General features: G+C 36.3%; 2 protein-coding genes and 1 long non-coding RNA gene across 3 annotated transcripts; 1 reads left to right on the top strand and 2 right to left on the bottom strand.

Moving 5' to 3' along the window:
* Window positions 1-697: 697 nt before the first annotated feature.
* Window positions 698-1,292, top strand: LOC113333953. The gene is made up of 2 exons (XR_003352457.1): window positions 698-794; window positions 941-1,292. It is a non-coding gene; the product is annotated as an uncharacterized LOC113333953 (long non-coding RNA).
* Window positions 1,293-12,611: 11,319 nt separating this feature from the next.
* On the bottom strand, window positions 12,612-13,450 carry LOC113334168 (mitochondrial import receptor subunit TOM9-2-like). The gene has a single exon (XM_026580513.1). It carries the CDS (start codon window positions 13,357-13,359, stop codon window positions 13,057-13,059), a length of 303 nt encoding a protein of 100 aa, XP_026436298.1. The 5' UTR covers window positions 13,360-13,450; the 3' UTR covers window positions 12,612-13,056.
* A 362-nt stretch (window positions 13,451-13,812) lies between these two features.
* On the bottom strand, window positions 13,813-17,200 carry LOC113334143 (zinc transporter 5-like). Its single transcript, XM_026580492.1, has one exon. The coding sequence runs from the start codon at window positions 17,131-17,133 to the stop codon at window positions 14,329-14,331; it is 2,805 nt and encodes a 934-aa protein (XP_026436277.1). The 5' UTR covers window positions 17,134-17,200; the 3' UTR covers window positions 13,813-14,328.
* Between the last annotated feature and the right edge of the window lie 2,364 nt (window positions 17,201-19,564).

The following is a 19,564-nucleotide window of genomic DNA, read 5'->3' as shown; positions in this document are numbered from 1 at the left end:
ACGGATAAGACTAAATATATTTAATGTTAGATAGATCTAATAGTTGATATTAATTACATCAAAACTAATTGGTTTTACCATTGGTATTCGATTTTGTTTTTCCTTCAAACCAAAACCGAAACCATTATTCTCGATTTTTATCTTTCTAAACCAAAACTAACCATTAATGAATGACTTGGATCGGTTTTTTCCTAACTAGTTTAGTTCGTCTGGTTTTAACAAATAACCATTACCATGTACAATGCTTTTCAGTTCGAACGGATTAGTCCCTTTGCTTCATAGCCACCAATCTACAATAAAAATGCAAATGATTTACATCCCGGGTTCAATCCCGCGGGTTGTATCGAGTGACACAGAGGGTGCGACCTATACTAAACCCACCCCTGCCAAACCACCGGGTCAGAGAATCCCACACTTTATGTGTCTTTCGGTACAACCCGCGGGATTGAACCTGCAGGACATGCGTAGCACTTCCGCAGAAAAAGTTTAACTACGGATCATAGTATCATCTGATGTACTTCGATTACAATTTTGTTAAGGTCAAAGGCACATTGATTTTTGAACACGCTCAAGCTCTGCATTTATTATTATTAACTTATATTTCTTGAGAACACAAATATTAATACAAAATCTTTGCAATAAAAGATCCAAATCTTTGACCCACCGTTTTCTACTATATAACCCTCCAATAAACTCATTCAAAGACCAAATTGTGTTTAATATTTTCATTTTAATGGCGAAGTTATCACCAATTTTTCATTTGTTTTTGGTTGTGCTTATCATTTTCGCATCAGGTAATATATATGTTCAGCCAGACACATTTTCCCACAACGAGCTTCTATATATGTTTTATGCTTGAATATTAGTCCACCTTTGTTTCAATAGTCGGGTATAAGTTTTTTCTCTATCACAATTTCTATTTGGTTTTGGTATGTTGTAGGGAAGAAGACGATTCAGGCGGACGCAAAGACATGCACAATAGGTTTTGATTGCCAGAACGAGGAATATTGCAAGGAAAAATGCGGTTCCACGTACCATGGAGAAGGAGAGTGTGTACAATGGGATGTTCCTATCCAAAGGCAATGTAGATGTTATTATCATTGTTAGAAGGAACCACCACCTGTATCATGAGAACTGATTACAACAAATGAAAAAATAAGGCAGAAGAGATCGTAGATGCCAATATGTTGTATGTTTTCATTGTAATGCGACAGTTGCGACTTGCTGCAAATTTCCTTTCTCTTTGGCGTAAATTGTCAATATGGAACTGAATTACAGTTCTGCATGGATTAGCTGACTGACTGTCTTATCCACCTAACGCTAAGATGCATTGACAAATAAAAAACGATCGAGTTACCTAGAGTCGAAAAGCCCGAAAAAGCATCAAACATTTCCGAAGAAACCTATGGAACATCAAAAACTACCGTGGTTTCTTCCGACCCTCACAGGAAATGAGACCCGCCACCAAAACCCCATGTTAATCCACGTGTCAGGGAGGGAGAAAATTTCCGTGTGGTTCATGATAATCATAGTTCTTGACCCTCGGTACATGTAGCAGTTTCGTTAATAAATATGCAAGAAAGTCGATATAAATGCCTCTGGATTCCTTTTGTTGTGTATTATAGCTACAGTGGAAACTCTATAAATTAATGTTGTCGGGACCATCAAAATTTATTAATTAAGCGAGATATTAATTAACCGATAAATTAATACTTATTAATTTATAGATAAATTTCATATCAAATAATTGGTTTCTATACAAACAAGATATCGTGTCATATCTTTTATATTCCCTATATAAATGCAATATCAATATCAAATCATATTTTTATAAACATATTCAATCATATTTTTAATTTCTTATAGAAATACAATATCAATATCAAATCATATTTTTTTATAAACACAATATCAAATCATATTTTCTAAATAAGTTTTTATCAAAAAAAAAGAATTTCATATAGAAATATAATACGAAATCATATCACTAACAAATATTTTTTTTTTATATAAATACAATATGAAATCATACTACTAACACAAATAAATCATACACACAAATATGGCTTCTCATCTTAAAGGTGTTAAAAAATCAACAATAACAGATGAAATTCGTAGAGCATTATTCAAGCACAAGACGGACAATTCAACAACACCAAAAATTCTTACAATGATAAGAAAAATTAGAGATGAAATTCAATGCGATATTTATTTTAGCAAAAAACAGAAGACAATTAAATCATTTTTCAAAAAGTCTCAGTAAATCATTAATGTATTGAATACATATATAATGCATTATTAATTTATATTTCATATGGGGCCTACATAGTAATCAAAAAAGTATTATCTTATAATTTTAGCGAATTATTAATTTGGCACATTGTCCCCGGGACCGGCCAAAAATATTATTTAAGAGAGTTTATTAATTAATCGGATATTAATTAAAAGAGTTTCTACTGTATTTCGGCCGAAGCTTGCACAATATAGTTGGATGTTTCAAAAAATCTTCTGCTGTTTTTCATGACTCGTCCAAAAAAAAGAAAAAAGTGCAGTAAAAATCTCATCTTTTTTACCGCCTTGTTCTTCTTTCCTGAGCCTAACTACTGATTTGATTACTGTGTTTATGTTGATATTTTTATGCCAATGTGAAAAACTTTTCGCGGGTTTGTTAGGGCATGGTAGGCTTACTTTGTTATTTTAGAACAAGTTATGATAGGGACAACATTTGAGCAAAAGGACGTTTGAGTTCTTCCCATATACGTGATTCTTTTTTTAAGTACTGTTAACAGGATTGAAAGTTTTGATTTTACCGTATCTAATCTAACCCTTTAAACCTCTAAGTCATATAAGCCTCCGCGTCGCGTGGTGAGAATATCCATCCTTGGATGAGCGTCTCCGCCCGCTTGAAAATTCTTCATTCCACTTTTCCTCAAATTATATGAATGTAACACTAAATAACAGTTTCGGTTAAAAAAACGACATCGGAAATAACGCTTTCACGAAAGAAAAGAAAAAGAAAAGTGATCTCTTTCACCACCGCCGATTTTTACACTTTATCTCTCTTTTAGGGTTTGTTATCTCCTTCAGTCGTTGTTTCTTCTCATATCAATTAGACAAGGAAAAATCCTTTTTCACTGCTCCTGCTTCAGTTTCTTCTCTCTATAGTTGCACCATCAGATGTGTTATCCCTTTTTGTGTTACCTTAAAACCCTCTCTCAGGTTTCTATCTTGATCCATAGCAGTTTTCTTACATGATTTAGATTTAGATTTTTCTTTTTTTTGAATGATTACTTTTTCTGTTTGCAGTGTAAGTGAGAGAGGAGGGTATGATGTCGTATTGGTGGAGAAGAAAACTAAGTAAACTCAGTCTTCTTATTCAATCGTGTTCTTATAAACTGAAGAGTTAAACATGAGCTTGAGACAGAAATTGGGTTTTATTTTTTCTTTTTAGTTTTTTTTTTCATTCATGAATTCAGGGTTTAACAAAAATCCATCATAGCTAGAGTATCAGTAGCACGAAGAACCCTGCTAACAACAAGGTTAGAGTTTGCAGAACATTTATTGCAGATCCAATACAAAAGGTCGAAAGTAGAACTGTTTTTGTATAGTCTCCTTCCTACATAAGTCTACAATTCTAATCATTGTTGTTTTATGATTGTAGGAACTAATTGAAGAGCTTTTGCTTATATACATGGATTTCAAAGGTTTCTCTTTTGTTTTTTAGGGTGTTTATTTTGATTTTAGAAAACTGTTCGATTAATTTGGGTTTTCCATTTATTATGTGCCAAGGATTTGGCGATTTTTCAATTTTAGCAAATCACAATGGATTAATTGGAACAAGGTTTAGCAAATTTCAATACTGGTGATAAATTTACGGCAGCGTAAAATGTATCGTAGTATTCATTTTCATTATCCTTCACTTTGGTGATGCCGCACTGATTTTTTTATGTTATTTTCTCCATCTCGACATTTTTACATATCAATGACATTTTATATCCTTGCTGAAATGCATGCTACTGCTAATAAGACCTTTTAGCATGCTTTCATTCCACGGGGAAGCTCAAAGTGAAAGAGGCATCTTGAGTACTAGATTTGTAGTTTAAATTTTTTGAATTATATATTTTTCGATGATAACACTATTTCTACATTACAGTTATTTCAGGAGCTCCAAGCGGATGAAGCAAGCAAGAAAAAAAAAACAAAGCTGGGGGAAACTACTGTGAACCATCAACCATCCATCGGAAAAGAAACAATATAAAAGGCCAACCGGGAAGAAGAAAATGAATTAAATGAGTTCAAGAAAGAGGTTAGCTATGATAACCGAATTTAATTGTGATACGTTTTACGCCAGTCATCTCGCACATCTTCAATTCAAACTCCATCTTTAATTACAGGGTCATTGTGGAACATCAGATGAATCAAGCGGGTCTTTCCACTAACCTACTGAAATTTGGGGTCGGGAAACAAAATTAAATATGAGTGAAACAACAAATGGACTTTCAAGTATTAGCAATTAAATTCAAATGGATTTTCATTTTCATTTTATGGTTTCTAAATTTAGATGTTATGGCATTGAATTTGGTTTTTGTGTTGTGTTAGTATAGTTTTTGCAGGATCTTTAGGGTTTTCTAAAACAGTTTTCGATGAGAGTTTTGGTTGCTTTGTAATGTGGATAAATCATTACATCTGGTGGGGGGAATTACAGTTCACCGGTATTTCTCTTCAGGTCTTCCTTGCAGAGATCTTGAGCTTGATGTTGTGGCCTTGAGTCATGCTCTTGAATCTAAGCTTTAATCACATTTGTGGATGTTTTTTTTTTTTTTCCTAAGTCATAATTTTTATTAGAACGAAAAGCTTAATTGTTCAAACAAAAAATGACAAAAGCAAAAAAGGAGAGCAAAAAAAACAACAAACGCAAAGAAAGGCTAAGTAAACAACAAAAATAGAGTAAATTGTATCTGACAGTTTAATAAGACTTAGTGAAAAAGCCTTCCAGCAATTGATCCTTGCATCCATAGTTAAGCTAGCTCCTTTCTTAGCCAGATATGTAAAAGAAATGAAGAATCTGAGAGTCATAATCATGATGCCACCTGATACCCTGCATTTTATAGCTTCCATAGTGAACCAGACTTAAGATTCTACTCTTGAATCTATTTAAATTTGGTTGTACATTCTCAAAGAACTTCTTATTTTTTTGGAACCAGAGTTCTCTCAAGGTAGCAAAAGTAGCAGTTAACCATACTTCTCTGACAAGGGGGCTTTTGTGTTTTGCAAATTGAAAAACATCGTCAAAAGAAGTAGGAGTTGTGAATTGAAAGGTATTACCTAACCACTGCCAAATAGCTTTGTTGAAACTGCAAGACCAAAGTAGATGTTCCATACTGTCCTGGCGCTGTCTGCAGATAAAACACATGGAGACAACACAATAACCTTGTTGCACCTTCTTTTGATCATCTATGTAGATTTCTTGAATGAGCTTCCAAATATTGCTTGATATACCAGGATGCAGAAAAGGCTTCCAGATTTTAGAAGGCCAAGAAAGTACAGGTTCTCTATGCCTTATCTTATCAGTTGCTGAGAGAGTTGTAAATTGACCCTTAGGATCTCCACACCAGATTAACTTGTTTTCTGCATCACTAATAGCTGGAAGAGAGGAGATTATGTAAGGTTGCATTTCAGAAGAGATATTCCAATTATGATCCAAAATAGAATCTTGTATTGTCATATGTGAATGAGCTACGATATAATCTGTATAGCCAAAGATGTCAATGAGAGGTTCTTCTCCCAGCCATGTATCAGACCAAACATAAATTTTCTCTCCAGTACCAATAATCCATCTAGTATCTTCTTTAAGGGTTTGCCATGACCATTTATGACCAGTCCATACTGAGGAGAATTTCTATCTTGTAGTCCATTGACCAAACCTGTCTTTATACTTAGCAACAAAAGAATTTTGCACAAATATCATCTGAATTATGTAACTGCCACATCATCTTCATTAACAAAGCTTTATTGACAACTTGCAGTCTTCTAATTCCTAGCCCTCCTTCAGATTTAGGAGTACAAACTTTATTCCACGCTAGAGTTTCAAAATTCCTTATTTCATTATTTCCTGACCAAAGGAAATTCCTCATTATTTTTCACATTCTTTGATCACAGTACTGGGCCATTTATAAACTGCCATACTATAAAGTGGAAAACTAGAAATGACAGAATTAATAAGTACTAATCTATCATGAAAAGATAGTAACTTGCCTTTCCAAATAGATAAAACACTTTGCATTTTTTCCACTATTGACCGAAGAGTAGAAGATTTAACTTTGCCAGGCAGCAAGATAACTCCCAAATACTTATCTGGAAAGAAAGTAAGCTCCATTTGTAGAAGATTTGAAATTTGTTGTTGTTGTGCTGTTGGACAACCATCCACAAAGCATTTACATTTGGATCTATTAATAATTTGAACAGAACTGTCTTGATACTTGTTAAGCAGATTAGTGAGATGCTCTAAACTAGTTTTGGATCCATTGCTGAAAATTAGAACATCATCTGCAAACATCAAATGAGTTGGATGTATACCTTTTCTGTTAATCATTGGCTGCAGTCTTCTAGAATTAACCAAATGTGTTAAACCTCTACTCAGAACTTCCTCCATTAATATGAAAAGTATTGGAGAAAGAGGATCTCCTTGCTTCAATCCTCTTCCAGTGGAGAAAAAACCTCTAGGACCACCATTCAAAAGAACTGACAATTTTGCTGAGTCAAAAAGAGTATGTAACCATTGACACCAGTTTGCAGAAAAACCAAAATTTTGAAGAACTTTAAATAAAAAAGGCCAACTGACAGAATCAAAAGCTTGGGAAATGTCAAGTTTCAAGCTTACATTACCACCTCTTCTTTTACATTTCATCTCATTGACAAGTTCAGAAGCTAAGATAATTTGTTCATGAATGCTCCTGCCTTTTATATAAGCAACCTGTTGTGGTGAAACAAGTTTTGAAATAAAAGTTCCCATCCTTGTTGTGATGATTTTAGTGAAGACTTTAAAACTGACATTACTTAGACCAATTGGCCTATATTGATTAGGTGTTTTAGCTCCTTGCACTTTTGGTAGAAGGGTAAGAAAGTTAGAATTAAGACCCTTAGGAATGAATCTTCTAGTCCACCAATATTGAATAGCATTGGTGAAATCATGTTGAATGATATTCCAAAATTCTTTATAGAACATACCCGAAAACCCATCAGGTCCAGGAGCACTCTCAACATCAATATCCCAAATAGCTTTTTTGATTTCATCTCCAGAAGGAATGACATCAAGCAAGGTTTGATCATCAGGTGTAATGAGACATGGAATGACTTCAAGAAGAGAATCATCTATTTGTGTTTCTTGAAACTGAAATTTCTTCTCAAAGAAAGAAACTAAAAGATTAGCAATTTGGTCTCGATCAGTGATAAGACTCCCATTTTCATCCTCCATCACATATAAGGTTCTTGGTATGTCTGACATTGACATCTGTGTGAAAAAATTGAGTATTAGCTGAACCTTCTTTGACCCATTTTATTCTTGATTTCTGCCTCATCATGGTATTATATTGAACCTCTCTTGAATTATAAACATTCTGAGCTTGCACCAAGTCATTTAAAGCAGATTCATTATGAGGATCATTGTCTGAAATTATCATTTTAGCTTTGACATCTTCCTCAACTTCTTTGATTTTAATGTGAACATTTCCAAAAACTTGCCAGTTCCAATCTTTTAAAATTTGTTTCAGTCTTTTTTTCTTTTGCATGAAAATATAAGCAGGATCACCAATTAAAGGCTCATTCCAGCTGTCTTATATTATAAATAATCCTGGATGCTCTAACCACATTTTCTGAAATCTCCAAGGAGATTAGGAATATTAGCACAACCTCCAAAAAGAGGAGAGTGATCAGAAACAATTCTGAGGCCAACTTTATAACCCCAATCAGGATATTTGTTCAGCCAATCCAAATTATAAACAACCCTATCAAGATTACGTCAAATTTTTTTTTCTCCATGCTGACAATTTGACCAAGAAAAATCCATTCCAATTTTGGGAGCTTGCAACAGTTCACATTGATTCAAACAATCATTGAAGCCCAACAGTTCACATTTGTGGATGGTAATTTCCATGATTGTGTATATCCTGACTGGGCATATATCAAGATCCATAAATAATCTATTATCTTACCGACTCTAACTATTTACTAATTCTTTGTATTTGTGTCGCATTACGCTGAGCCTTGGCTATAACTGAACAGAAAAATGTTTTTCTTTCTTTCTGACAGCCCACTGGAGTCAATAAGGAAAAGGAATGATGAACATTTTGTGGTAACCGGTCACCCTGAAAGTCAGTTTTCATAGTTGGGCCATGAATTTTCCGGCCTACTTCAAAAGTGTAAGACCCTCCACAAGCATTCAGAACAAATGGGATTGGAGTACAATACCACAGTTGTGATGGATAGCGACATTCAACTGGGGCTTTTTTGCCGATCTATCATGTATGTTTCCTTAACAATGCCCAAAGAATAAAAAGTACAGATACATGATAAGTTTAAATTAAGTTATTCTGTCAGATATGCAAATTTATCTAAATTTTCACATTGATTGGAAAGCATGGTTTCAGATGCATTAGCCACAGACGCGAAAAGAATGACATCCATTGCGTACGGGCATGACCCTTCTTACTGTATGTTGTTTATCAAATTTGTTTGCTCAGTCAAGATAATGGATTTGCTCAATTACTTGGGCATATTTTGTATTAAGGTTTAAAGGGTCACGTTGGGGTGCTAAAGGTTTTTTATGCCCACGCCACACCAAATCAAAAATATGATTAAAGACGTTCGCCGCGTCACATCAAATAAAAAAAATATGGTTAAAAAGGACACCAAATCAAAAATCGTAAGTGACGGGCGAGACAAAGCCGAACCACACCAATTCAAAAATCCTAAGCGACGGGGCGAGGCGAAGCCGAGCCATGTCAAATCAAAAATGCATCGCAACCGGGCAGGGCGAAGTCACGCACACTAAATCAAAAGTGTATGACGACCTCTCAAACGATTCATATCATCTGACTCAGTACTTGACTAGGACCCCGTTGACCGTTAAGTTTGATTGTTTATTGTAACGATGACTGTTAGATGACTAAGGTGTCTGGACGGCAGAATTCAGGCGATTGTCTGGCCGGATTCCGTGGATCTTAGAGATTATCCGGCAACCTAATTTTGTGCGGAAACTTGGCGACACCAAATCTAAAAATGCATCGAGACAAGGATGAGGCGGAGCCGAGCCACATCAAATCAAAAATGCATCGCGACGGAACGAGGCGAAACCACGTCACACCAAACCAAAAATTTGATTAAAAGTGATGAAAAGAACAAGAAAAAAATGATGGTGGATGGTTTTCGGGTCCGCCCGGTGCGTAGCACGGACACAAAATCTACCGACATATTATCAATGAAAACATCCTCCAAATAACAAAAGGGGTAGGATCCGTTGACATGGTATAATCTTGACATTTTAGCGCCATTTTCTCTACCAAATCCAACGAAAAACGAATTTGAGGCTAATTTTTTGTTGACATATTCTTCTCATAAGTCTCTACACTCCCACCAAACCATCTACCATTTTGAATATCAACCATTGAAGATTAACGGTTGAAATTAAAATTTGTGAATGGTGAAGTTTTGTATTTCGAAATACTCTTATTTTTAGTAGGAATGTGGAGTTTTATATGAGGAACATGTCGCCAGAATATTAGCTTTAAATTCATTGCTGGTTGGATTTGATAGAAAAAATGATAACCATGTCAACGGATTATGTCATTATAAGCATGTCAACGGATCTTACCCCAATAAGAAATCTTTATTTTGCAGAGATTTCAATCTTATTGTTAACCCAATCACAGGCTCAAGCTTTCTTTATTTCTTATTCATCCTACTACAACCTCAAAATACCTGTGGTTAGAGCTCATGCAAGTTCCACTGCACAACCTAAAATAGTCAAAAGCTTTAATCTTTTGTCGCTGAATGTCTGTAAGAAACAAGCATCCTTTCTTTTTTATTGAAGGAAAGATTAAAACTGCTGGATTAGCTCTTACTAATGTTACTGCAGCTGAACTGAATATTTCTCTTGCTTACTAGTTTTGGGTTTGATCTTGATATGAGATTTAAGTCTTTAAGAGTGACCCCATACCCTAAGAAGCATCACAAAAAGAGGCAACCTATTGTTTCATACAGCAAATGCGCACATATTAAATTCAACCACCGATAAAAATGTAGCTACCTAGATTATTCTGGCTCGCTAGTAGTGCATTAACCTCTCTAAATTGTGGAGCAATTTTTTGTCAAATTGTTCAGATTATAATGGTGTAATGGTTACTTCTAACAATAACAAAGTTGCTTTTTGCAATCTATAGAAGGCACAACAGTTCATTCGAATCTACAACATATGCTGGCAAATGATACCCCAAATGATGATGTGCAAAAGTATCAAATTGGTAAACAACTAAGAAATTAACCATGCTGATATAATTGAGACTACATGAGCCAGCAGTAACATTTCTTGTTTAGATTGAAAACAATGTCGTCGAATGTCGGTCAAAAAACAAGCATCATTTTTTCTTAAAGAAAATATTAAACTGCTGGATGAGCTCTATGTTACTGCAGCAGAGCTGAATATTTTCTCTTGCCTACTAGTTTTGGTATGATCTTGATATGGGATTTTTAAAAGTGACCCCGTACCCTAAGAGGCATCACGAAATATGGCTTTCTGAGTAAGAGGCAAACTATTGTTTGATACAGCAAATGCTCACATACCAACAAGGAAAAAAAAACAAGAGCAAACAAGCATGGCAAGAGCAATCTGAAAATGACCAACTACCTTATTCATTCCATGCTTCAAGGTGGTTATCCAAGCCACCAAGATCTGAAGAACCTAAGTTTTGAGGTCTCGACCTTTCAGGACAACCCAAACATTCAATACACTAATTCAATCCACCATCCAATATCGGTCTTATAGCCCACAAAATATTATCTGCGCTTGGAAATCTTACCCAAAATCTGCTATTGAGACTTTAACATGATCCAAAAAAATGCGTCTTAATCCAAATTTCATGGTTCAAAATCTGCCCCGCCACTAAAAATGACCATGTAAATTAAAATTTGAGTCGTGAAGAAATTTTTTGACAAACAAACCAATACTTGCCATATCTTAAGCTAAAATATGCATCCTGACCTTAAATTTATCATTGTCATCCTATTTCAACCTCAAAATACCTCTAGTCGAGCTCATGCACGTTCCCTTGCACAACCTAAATAGTCAAAACCTTTAATCTTTTATCCACAGTTCTTGTTTAGATCGAAAACAATGTCGTCAAATGTCGATCAAGAAACAAGCATCATTTTTTCTTAAATGAAAGATTAAAACTGCTGGATTAGATCTTACTAATATTACTGAAGCTGAACCGAATATTTCTCTTGCTTACTAGTTTTGGGTTTGATCTTGATATGGGATTCTTAAAAGTGACCCCATACCCTAAGAGGCATTTGATACAGAAAATGTGCACATACCAAACAAGAAAAAAAATAAAAATGGAGCAAACAAGCATGGCAAGAGCAATCTGCAAGTGAACAACTACATTAGTTATTTCATGCTTGAAGGTGGTTATCCAAGCCACCAAGATCTGAAGAACCTAGATTTTGAGGTCTCGACCTTTCAGGACAACCCCCAACATTGAATACACCAATTCATCATAAACATACTCTCTATAAAACCCCTGCCTAACAATAAGGAGATAACCCATTGTATGCTTGCAAATAAATGAATGGTATCAGCACTCAGCAGTGATCCACACTCATGCGACAATCAGAATAAGAGAACAAGTAAAAGTTATAAATGTATGAAATGCATGATCAGATACATTTATATGTGCAATTTAATCAGAAAATAAAAACATTTGTTGAAATGGATGAGACCTGCAAATTGAGCACGAACATCAAAATCGTACCTACTGTTGCAGTCAGCCACCAAAGCAAGGCATCTGAATGAGGTAATCGTGTGAGTGCAGTGTGCAATGTACATAGTCGCCAATATGGCATAATATTAAGCATCCCTACCTTGCCAAATCAGCAATTCAGATATCCATTATTTGCTTCAAGGGACAAAGCTCATGCAAGTTCCATTACACGACCTAATTAGTCAAAAGAAGCTTTTATCTTTTAACAGTTCTTGTTTAGATTGAAAACACTGTCTTTGAATGTCGGTCAAGAAGCAAGCATCATTTTTTCTTAAAGCAAAGATCAACACTGCTGGATTAGCTGTTACTGATGTTACTGTAGCTGAACTTGGAGTTTTTATCTTGCTTACTAGTTTCGGGCTTGATCTTGATACGGGATTTGCTGCAATTCAAATTACTTCAACTCCAACACCAGATTCTCTGGTTCACTAGTAGTGCCTTAACATCTCTAAATTCTGGAGCAATTTTTTGCCAAATTGTTCTGATTACGATGGTGTAATGTTAACTGCTAACAACAAGAAAACTGCTTTTTGCAATCTATAGAAGGCACAACAGATCAATCGAATCTACATCATATAATCGCAAATGATACCCGCAATTATGCTGTGCAAAAGTATCAAATTCATAAACAAAATTAACCATGTCGATACAGAATTAAGACTACATCCAGCAGCAGTAACAAATCAAAAAAGTGACATTCGAAATCAAGCAGAAAAGACTGATAAAAAAGCAAGTAAACCCTAAAAGTACCTCATAAATAAGCCAGATAGATGACACCTTTGTAATAAAATGTATTGATTAAGCAGAGAATTTCATAGAAACAAAAGACAGATTCTACATTCTTAACGCCGTCTATATTATATAAAATCCACTAAAGTAAACCCCGTTATTACACTGCGACAAATCAAAAGACCTCAAAATCACCATTCACAACTCCTCATAAAAAGCCCTAAAATCTCAGACAAAACCCTAGAAAGAAATCATCATTTTTCTGACCTGATTGAAACCGAATCGTTCAATTTCACTTGCCAGCAGGAGCTGGAGTTCCAAGCAAACTAGCATTCTGCAACTCAAGTTCAGTAATCTGTTGATCACGATCATATGTTATGATGAAAGGAACGGCGAGAACCAAGAAAGATGTTCCAAGAATCCAAGCTGCTTTACCAGTACTCTTGACGAGTCTCTTAGTAAAATAAGCTGTAGTGGATGCAGCATTTTTCCCATGGTAAACTACTCTTGATTCAGATACACTACTTGAAACCCTAGATAAGATTCCTTCTCCGTTGCCGCTTGTTATAGCTGCTTTTCTGCTCTGAGATGCCATTGTTGTTAGCGAGAGATGATGGAAATTTCGTCTAGAAAGAAATGAAGAGAAACCCTAGAAAGTAAGGGCTTTTACTTGTTGATGTGGGGAAATTTCCGCGAGGGTTAAGTACGTCTAACGGGGCAACCCAGTCTCCACTGTACTAAAGTTCGGTGCCTAAAACAAAGAACGAGTCAGCCTTTTGATGATTCACTCGGTATCCGCAGCGTCTGTAACAGCTGGGAGATGTTGTTTGTTTTTTCTGACTCAACTGACTCGTCTGGTTCAGACTTATTTAGCCCACAAAACTTCCTAATTTAACTCTTGTGTAATCACCACGGTGACTAGTGGTATTTGAATAATTTGATGTTTGAAGGGAGCAATTTGGAGCAATTCGTGATAGATAATGGTTTTTTGTTTGATATATGAAACCAACCATTCCTGGCAACAGATGAAACCATCATACAATTAGACTATCTATAACACAATGTATTGTGTTACTCTTCCCATTGCTAGTTCCAGATAACACCCTTAAGGGACAATCAGAATAAGGAATGCATGATAAAATACAATTATATGTCCACTTCAAGAAACACAGATTGAAATGGACGAAACCTGCAAATTGAGCATTAAAATACAATTATATGTCCACTGCACAAGCATCAAAAATGTCCGACTGCTGCAGTCTGCTTCCAATGCAAGGCATCTGAATGAGGTAGTCGTGTGAGTGTGGTGTGTGGTGTACATAATCGCCAACATGGCATAGAATTAAGCATCCCCGCATAGCCAAATCAGCAATTCAGACATCCATTATTTGCTTCAAGTAACAGAACTCATGCAAGTTCCATTGCACAACCTAATTAGTCAAAAGAAGCTTTAATCTTTTATAACAGTTCTTGTTCCATTGCACAACCTAATTAGTCAATATCTATGTAGTCGTTGCTTAACTACATAGATATTGTTTGCATTCGTAAGCTACGGTTCTTCCTCTTAACTTTCCTTGACATATTCAACCTGAATGGTCAAATCCTTGATTCCGGCATTACCCAGTATGTGCGACACCTGTGACTTGGTAGAAGCCTTGTCCGTGTCTGCAGAGACATGAAAATGGAGTGTCCCAACAACTTCTGTATTTGTGAAGCTCCAAACATGCACTTTGTCCATGCTACGAACTCCGCTTATCCTCAACACATCATCTAAAGCCGCTTTTAGGTCCCCTTCATGAGCTCTAGGAACTCTTTGCAGCAAAACTTCTGCGGAGTTTCTTAACAATGAGATAACCGAAGATACGATCAAAACTGAAATAAAAATCGAACAGATAGGATCTGCTGCAAGCCAACCCTTGTACTTGATTAAGAGAGTGGAAATAACAACCCCAACACTTCCCATTGTATCTGCTAAAACATGTAAGAATATGCCTTCCATATTGTGGTCAACGTGGTGGTGATGCTTCTGAGGTACCTTTAGTGGGTTCGTTTCCAGCAACTTTTCTTTCAATTGGTTATGTCCAGATGACTGGTGATGTAAATCTAACTGGTGAGAATGGGTACTCGAAGAACTTAGGTGATCACTGTGACTGCAAGCTTTATCTTGAGAGTGAGACTTGGAATGCGTACAACCTTCATGAGAGTGCTGATGCAAACTACTTGAAGAGGCAGCCGGAGTTTCATGAGCATGATGGGCATGCAAATCTAACTGGTGAGAATGGGTACTAGAAGAACTTTGGTGATCCCTGTGACTGCAAGCTTTATCTTGAGAGTGAGACTTGGAATGGGTACAACCTTCATGAGAGTGCTGCTGCAAATTACTTGAAGAGGTGAATGGAGTCTCATGAGAATGATGGGCATCATGATGGTGGTCATGGTGATCATGCTTGTGAGTGTGGCCATGGTGATCACCACCACATTTGTGATCATTGTGACTGGCAGTACGTTCAATCTTGTGGGTTCCTCCACACTCATTATTATGATGACTATGACCATTGTGGTTACGATTTTCCAAGGATCCATGATCATGCACAACATGGTCATGGTCATGGTCATGGTCATGAGAGTGCAAATGTGATGATTGAGAGTGTGAGTGCGAACATCCACCTCCGCCATGAGCATGATGATGTTCCTCGTGAAAGAATACCAAACCCACCATATTCACCAACAGACCACCAATGGATACAGTTAGCAAGCTACTAGTTGAAATCTCCTGAGGATCCAGAATTCTCTCTAATGATTCAAGCACGATAAGAGCTCCAACCAAGACAAGGAAAACAGCATTGACATAACCCGAAAGAACCTCGAACCTGCCACGCCCATAATTAAACTGGCCATTCGCAGGTAACCGCGAGATATATGAAGCATACAGACCAATGGCAAGAGCAGCACAATCAAACAACATATGACATGCATCTGATATCAATCCAAGACTGTTACTCATGAATCCAGCCACAAATTCCACAACCATGTATAGTGTGTTAATTAGAAGGAACAGCGCTATCTTTCGAGATTTCCTTTCACTCAGAATGTGTCTAATAGGTTTCATGATAGTTGAAGAGAACGACTCAGAAGCATCTGAACCCAATTCCGGAAAATTTGAAGAACTAGCCAATTCCCTAACTGATATCCACAATAAAAATCCACACAACAAGAGACCCCAAAGCGAAAGCTCCGGAAAGTAAAAAAGCTCCAGCACAAGAGTACACACAAATGTCACAACAAAATTCCTCTGAACATCTTTCGAACTCATTAACTTGCTATCATCACCAAAGTTTTCAGTCAGCAGTACCCCAAACACAACAGTATTCGCCAATGGCCAACCAAGATTCATTACGGAAACACCATTTCTTCCTTCATTTGACAAGAAAAAGCTAATAATAGCAGGAAAGAACAGCACAATTGTAGTGAAAAATAAACAAATCAATCGAACCCTTTTCCGACCCAATTGCCGAATCGTTCCCCAATTCATTGACACTCTTTCATAACTCCCTAGAAACCCAGACAAAAATGGAAGCAACATTGGTAAAACCCTATAACAATTCTCACCAGGTATCATCTTCATCATAAAAACTCCATCTTTACTACCAGATAAAGGAAAACATTCAATTCGATCCCAACTAATCGACAATAGAAACAAACCAATAAACAAAGCTAAGAACCCACGAACCTTTGACGCATTACTCCCATCTCCACCAACATTCCGATGATTCTTCCCCTCGAAAACGAATTTCCCAGCAACACTCCCAGTAAATTCAGCAAGAATTGTAGCCGAAGTACCACAGTATCTCAAAGCTTGAAATCTAAGAAGAAAAACAACAGCAAGGACTATAGATTTAGAAAAAAGGAGTCTTTTTTGAGTTGGAGTAATTGATGAAATTGAGAAAATGGGTTCCCCAATTTTCTGTTTAGATTTCGAAGATGAAAAGAAAGAGAATGAAAAAGCAAGAAGGAATGAACAGAGAGCTACGAGAAAAGAGAAAGGGAAAAGTGAGAAAGATGGAGAAGAACGGAGGAATGGAAGAAGAGAGTAGAGTGATCGAAGTGAAAAGAGAAGAAGGAATAGAAAAGATAGTGAATTTGTATTGCTGGATGATGATGAGGATCGACTGTTGGATGTAAGAAGGCGTTGTTTTGATGGGGTTGGAGTTGGTGTTGATGAAGAGTATGGGTATAGAGGGCACTGTCTTGATGTAGTAGAACATGACGTTGTGGTGGTGGTGGAGAAATTAGGGTTTCGTGATGGGAGTGAAAGCCGATTTGGACGGTGTAAATGGTGGTGGTGGTGTTGGTTTTCTTGATCGGTCATGGTGGAGCTGCTGGGATTTGTGTGAGATTTGATTTTTTTTATTTTCTGGATGCAAAAACGTTAGAAATTGGAGAGAAATATAGAGTGAAGAGGGTGGGGACTGGGGACTGCCGGACTGGGATGGAAACGACAAAATTGCAGTTAGAAGAAGCTAGTTTTGGTCTTCATCTTGACTTTGGAAAATCTTAGGTAGGACTTATAAGTCGTTGCTTGACAAGTCAAAGGCAAAATTGCTATCGTATCTCCCGGAGCAAAAGAGTTTGCTTCCAAAAAAAAATTGATCTTTTTGTTTCCAAAAGCAGGGCGGAGCCGGTGTATAGCAAGGCTCGCACCCTGCTGAGCTGGCTCCAAAGTAAATTTGAAAAATTTTGGGTTTCCAAGCACATTTCATCTTACTTGCACCCTTTAAAATATGTCTTGCTTGTCCTTGGTAGGATGTCCGGCTCCGCCCCTATCCAAAAATCGGTGTTATTTTCCGAAGCAAAAGAATTTTACTTCGTAAGAATGGAAATCAATGCAAAATTGTGCGGTCAATTTAGAGTTTTCTCGTCACTTTAAATAAGTCGTGAAAGAGCAAGTTTGGTGGTGGAAGGGAAAAATAGAAGAATTTTAGAGACAAAATTGCAGTTAGAAGTTAGCTTTGGTCTTCATCTTTGAATTTTGACTTTTGGTTGGATTTATAAGTCGTTATTTGGCAAGTCTTTGGAAACTTTGGATACAAAATAAAATTGCTCTCCTGGAATAGAAGACAGAGAGTAAATTGAGATTTGTGGAGATGTTAAAAGAATTTTAGAGATTTTTGAAATCTCTACTTAGTCAATAGAGAGTTTTTCAAAATCTCGAATAATTTCTGTTGACTTTCTAAAAGTCTTATAATTCTTTGTTATTGGATTTGGAATTTGAAATCATTGACTTACGGTTTTGACTGAATTGTGGAGACTTTTATTACAAAATATACCATAACAAGCTAAAAACAAATCTCTCCCAAATAGGTTATATTTTTAGAGACTTTTAAAAAAAATAAAAAGTAAGAACCAAATAAGTTACGATTACACCCTTGAAAAATGAAATGTCTTCCAAAACCCAATAAGTTCTCTAGAGATTCAAAATCCCTTATGTTCGTCTCGTTTTGATTTTTATTGGAAAAATAGTTACGATTTCTATTAGCTATGCATGGACCTATACATTTTCATTGAATTATTCATATATTTATTTTGTAAAACAATAAATAATGCGTGTTTCACGTATGTAAGGTAGAATTCATATATGTTTTGTTGTCTCTATGAATCACCATAATTCCTTGAAAATCATCCAGAGAGGCTCACGGAATCTCTAAACTTCAGAGAGTCACCCAAAATTTCTTGCATAAAAAATCTCTCAATGTCTCTACTACTCCCAACTGACTAACCCCCTATAAAAATTGCTCTCCCAGAATAGAAGTCAAAGAGTAAAAGAGATTGCTTCACAAAAAGAGAACTTTTTGCTTCCAGAAGTCAACCTCAAATTGGGTTGCTAAGATCATATGTTATGATCTCTCTAAGATGATAGAGAGCATAAAGAAATATATTTGAATAAGAGAAGAAGAATAAAGGTTTACGAGACAAATCCAATGTCAGATAACTGAGACTATAGACGAGCCTTACGTCCAAATATAGACTAATAACCGAAACTCAAAACGAAAACTTATCGATGCCTATCTGATTGATTTTTCATATCTTAAATAGAGACCAGAGGAGACATCCATATCTAGGGCTGAACAACCGACTCAACCCGCCGACCCAACCCGCACCCGCCGTAAAATACCCGCACCCGATCCAACCCACATAGGCGCGGGTCGACTATGGGTGAGGAACGCCAGAACCCACCGTATGTTGGGTCGGTTGCGGGTAGAAACTTCCGTCACCCGAACCGACCCACCCACCCACCCAAGATTCCCTAACCCTTAGATTATCTATCTAGAATGAATCGCATCCATTGAATGGACGATATAAAATACCTAACCCTAAGCATCGCTAACTTTCATTTGTTTCTCTTTTCACTTCGGCCTCTTCTTCTCTCCTTCTCAGAAAGACATAAACTGCATTTTTTCACTCTTCGCTCGATCTTTGAATTCTCAACTCAAATTCGCTGTGTAGATCACCACAACAGGCAGCAGAAATCCAATAACGGAAGGTAACTGGGTAAGACTAAAAACCATTATAATATAATTGATTATGTGATTTTCTGTGATTTTCAATTTGAGGTTTATCTGTTTAGGGTTTTGTTTTTTATTTCAATTTAGGGTTATCTGTTTTATGTTTGATTAATTGATTCTGAGATTTTCTGTCTTTGTTTTGTTAATTTTTTGTGTATGTTGGAATTGGATTTTGGGGATTTTGTTAATCATAAATATTTCATTAATCTTCTGTTTCTGTTTTTGTTGCATTCTTGT

This window comes from Papaver somniferum, unplaced genomic scaffold, assembly GCF_003573695.1.
Source record: "Papaver somniferum cultivar HN1 unplaced genomic scaffold, ASM357369v1 unplaced-scaffold_135, whole genome shotgun sequence".
In the NCBI taxonomy this organism is placed as follows: domain Eukaryota; kingdom Viridiplantae; phylum Streptophyta; class Magnoliopsida; order Ranunculales; family Papaveraceae; genus Papaver; species Papaver somniferum.
The sequence above is the reverse complement of the archived record's forward strand: the minus strand, read 5'-3'. Positions and strand labels throughout refer to the sequence as shown.

Excerpts from the sequence above, each read along its gene's own strand:
- LOC113334143 (XM_026580492.1), bottom strand. The coding sequence starts at position 17,133 with ATGACCGATCAAGAAAACCAACACCACCACCACCATTTACACCGTCCA.
- LOC113334168 (XM_026580513.1), bottom strand. The coding sequence starts at position 13,359 with ATGGCATCTCAGAGCAGAAAAGCAGCTATAACAAGCGGCAACGGAGAA.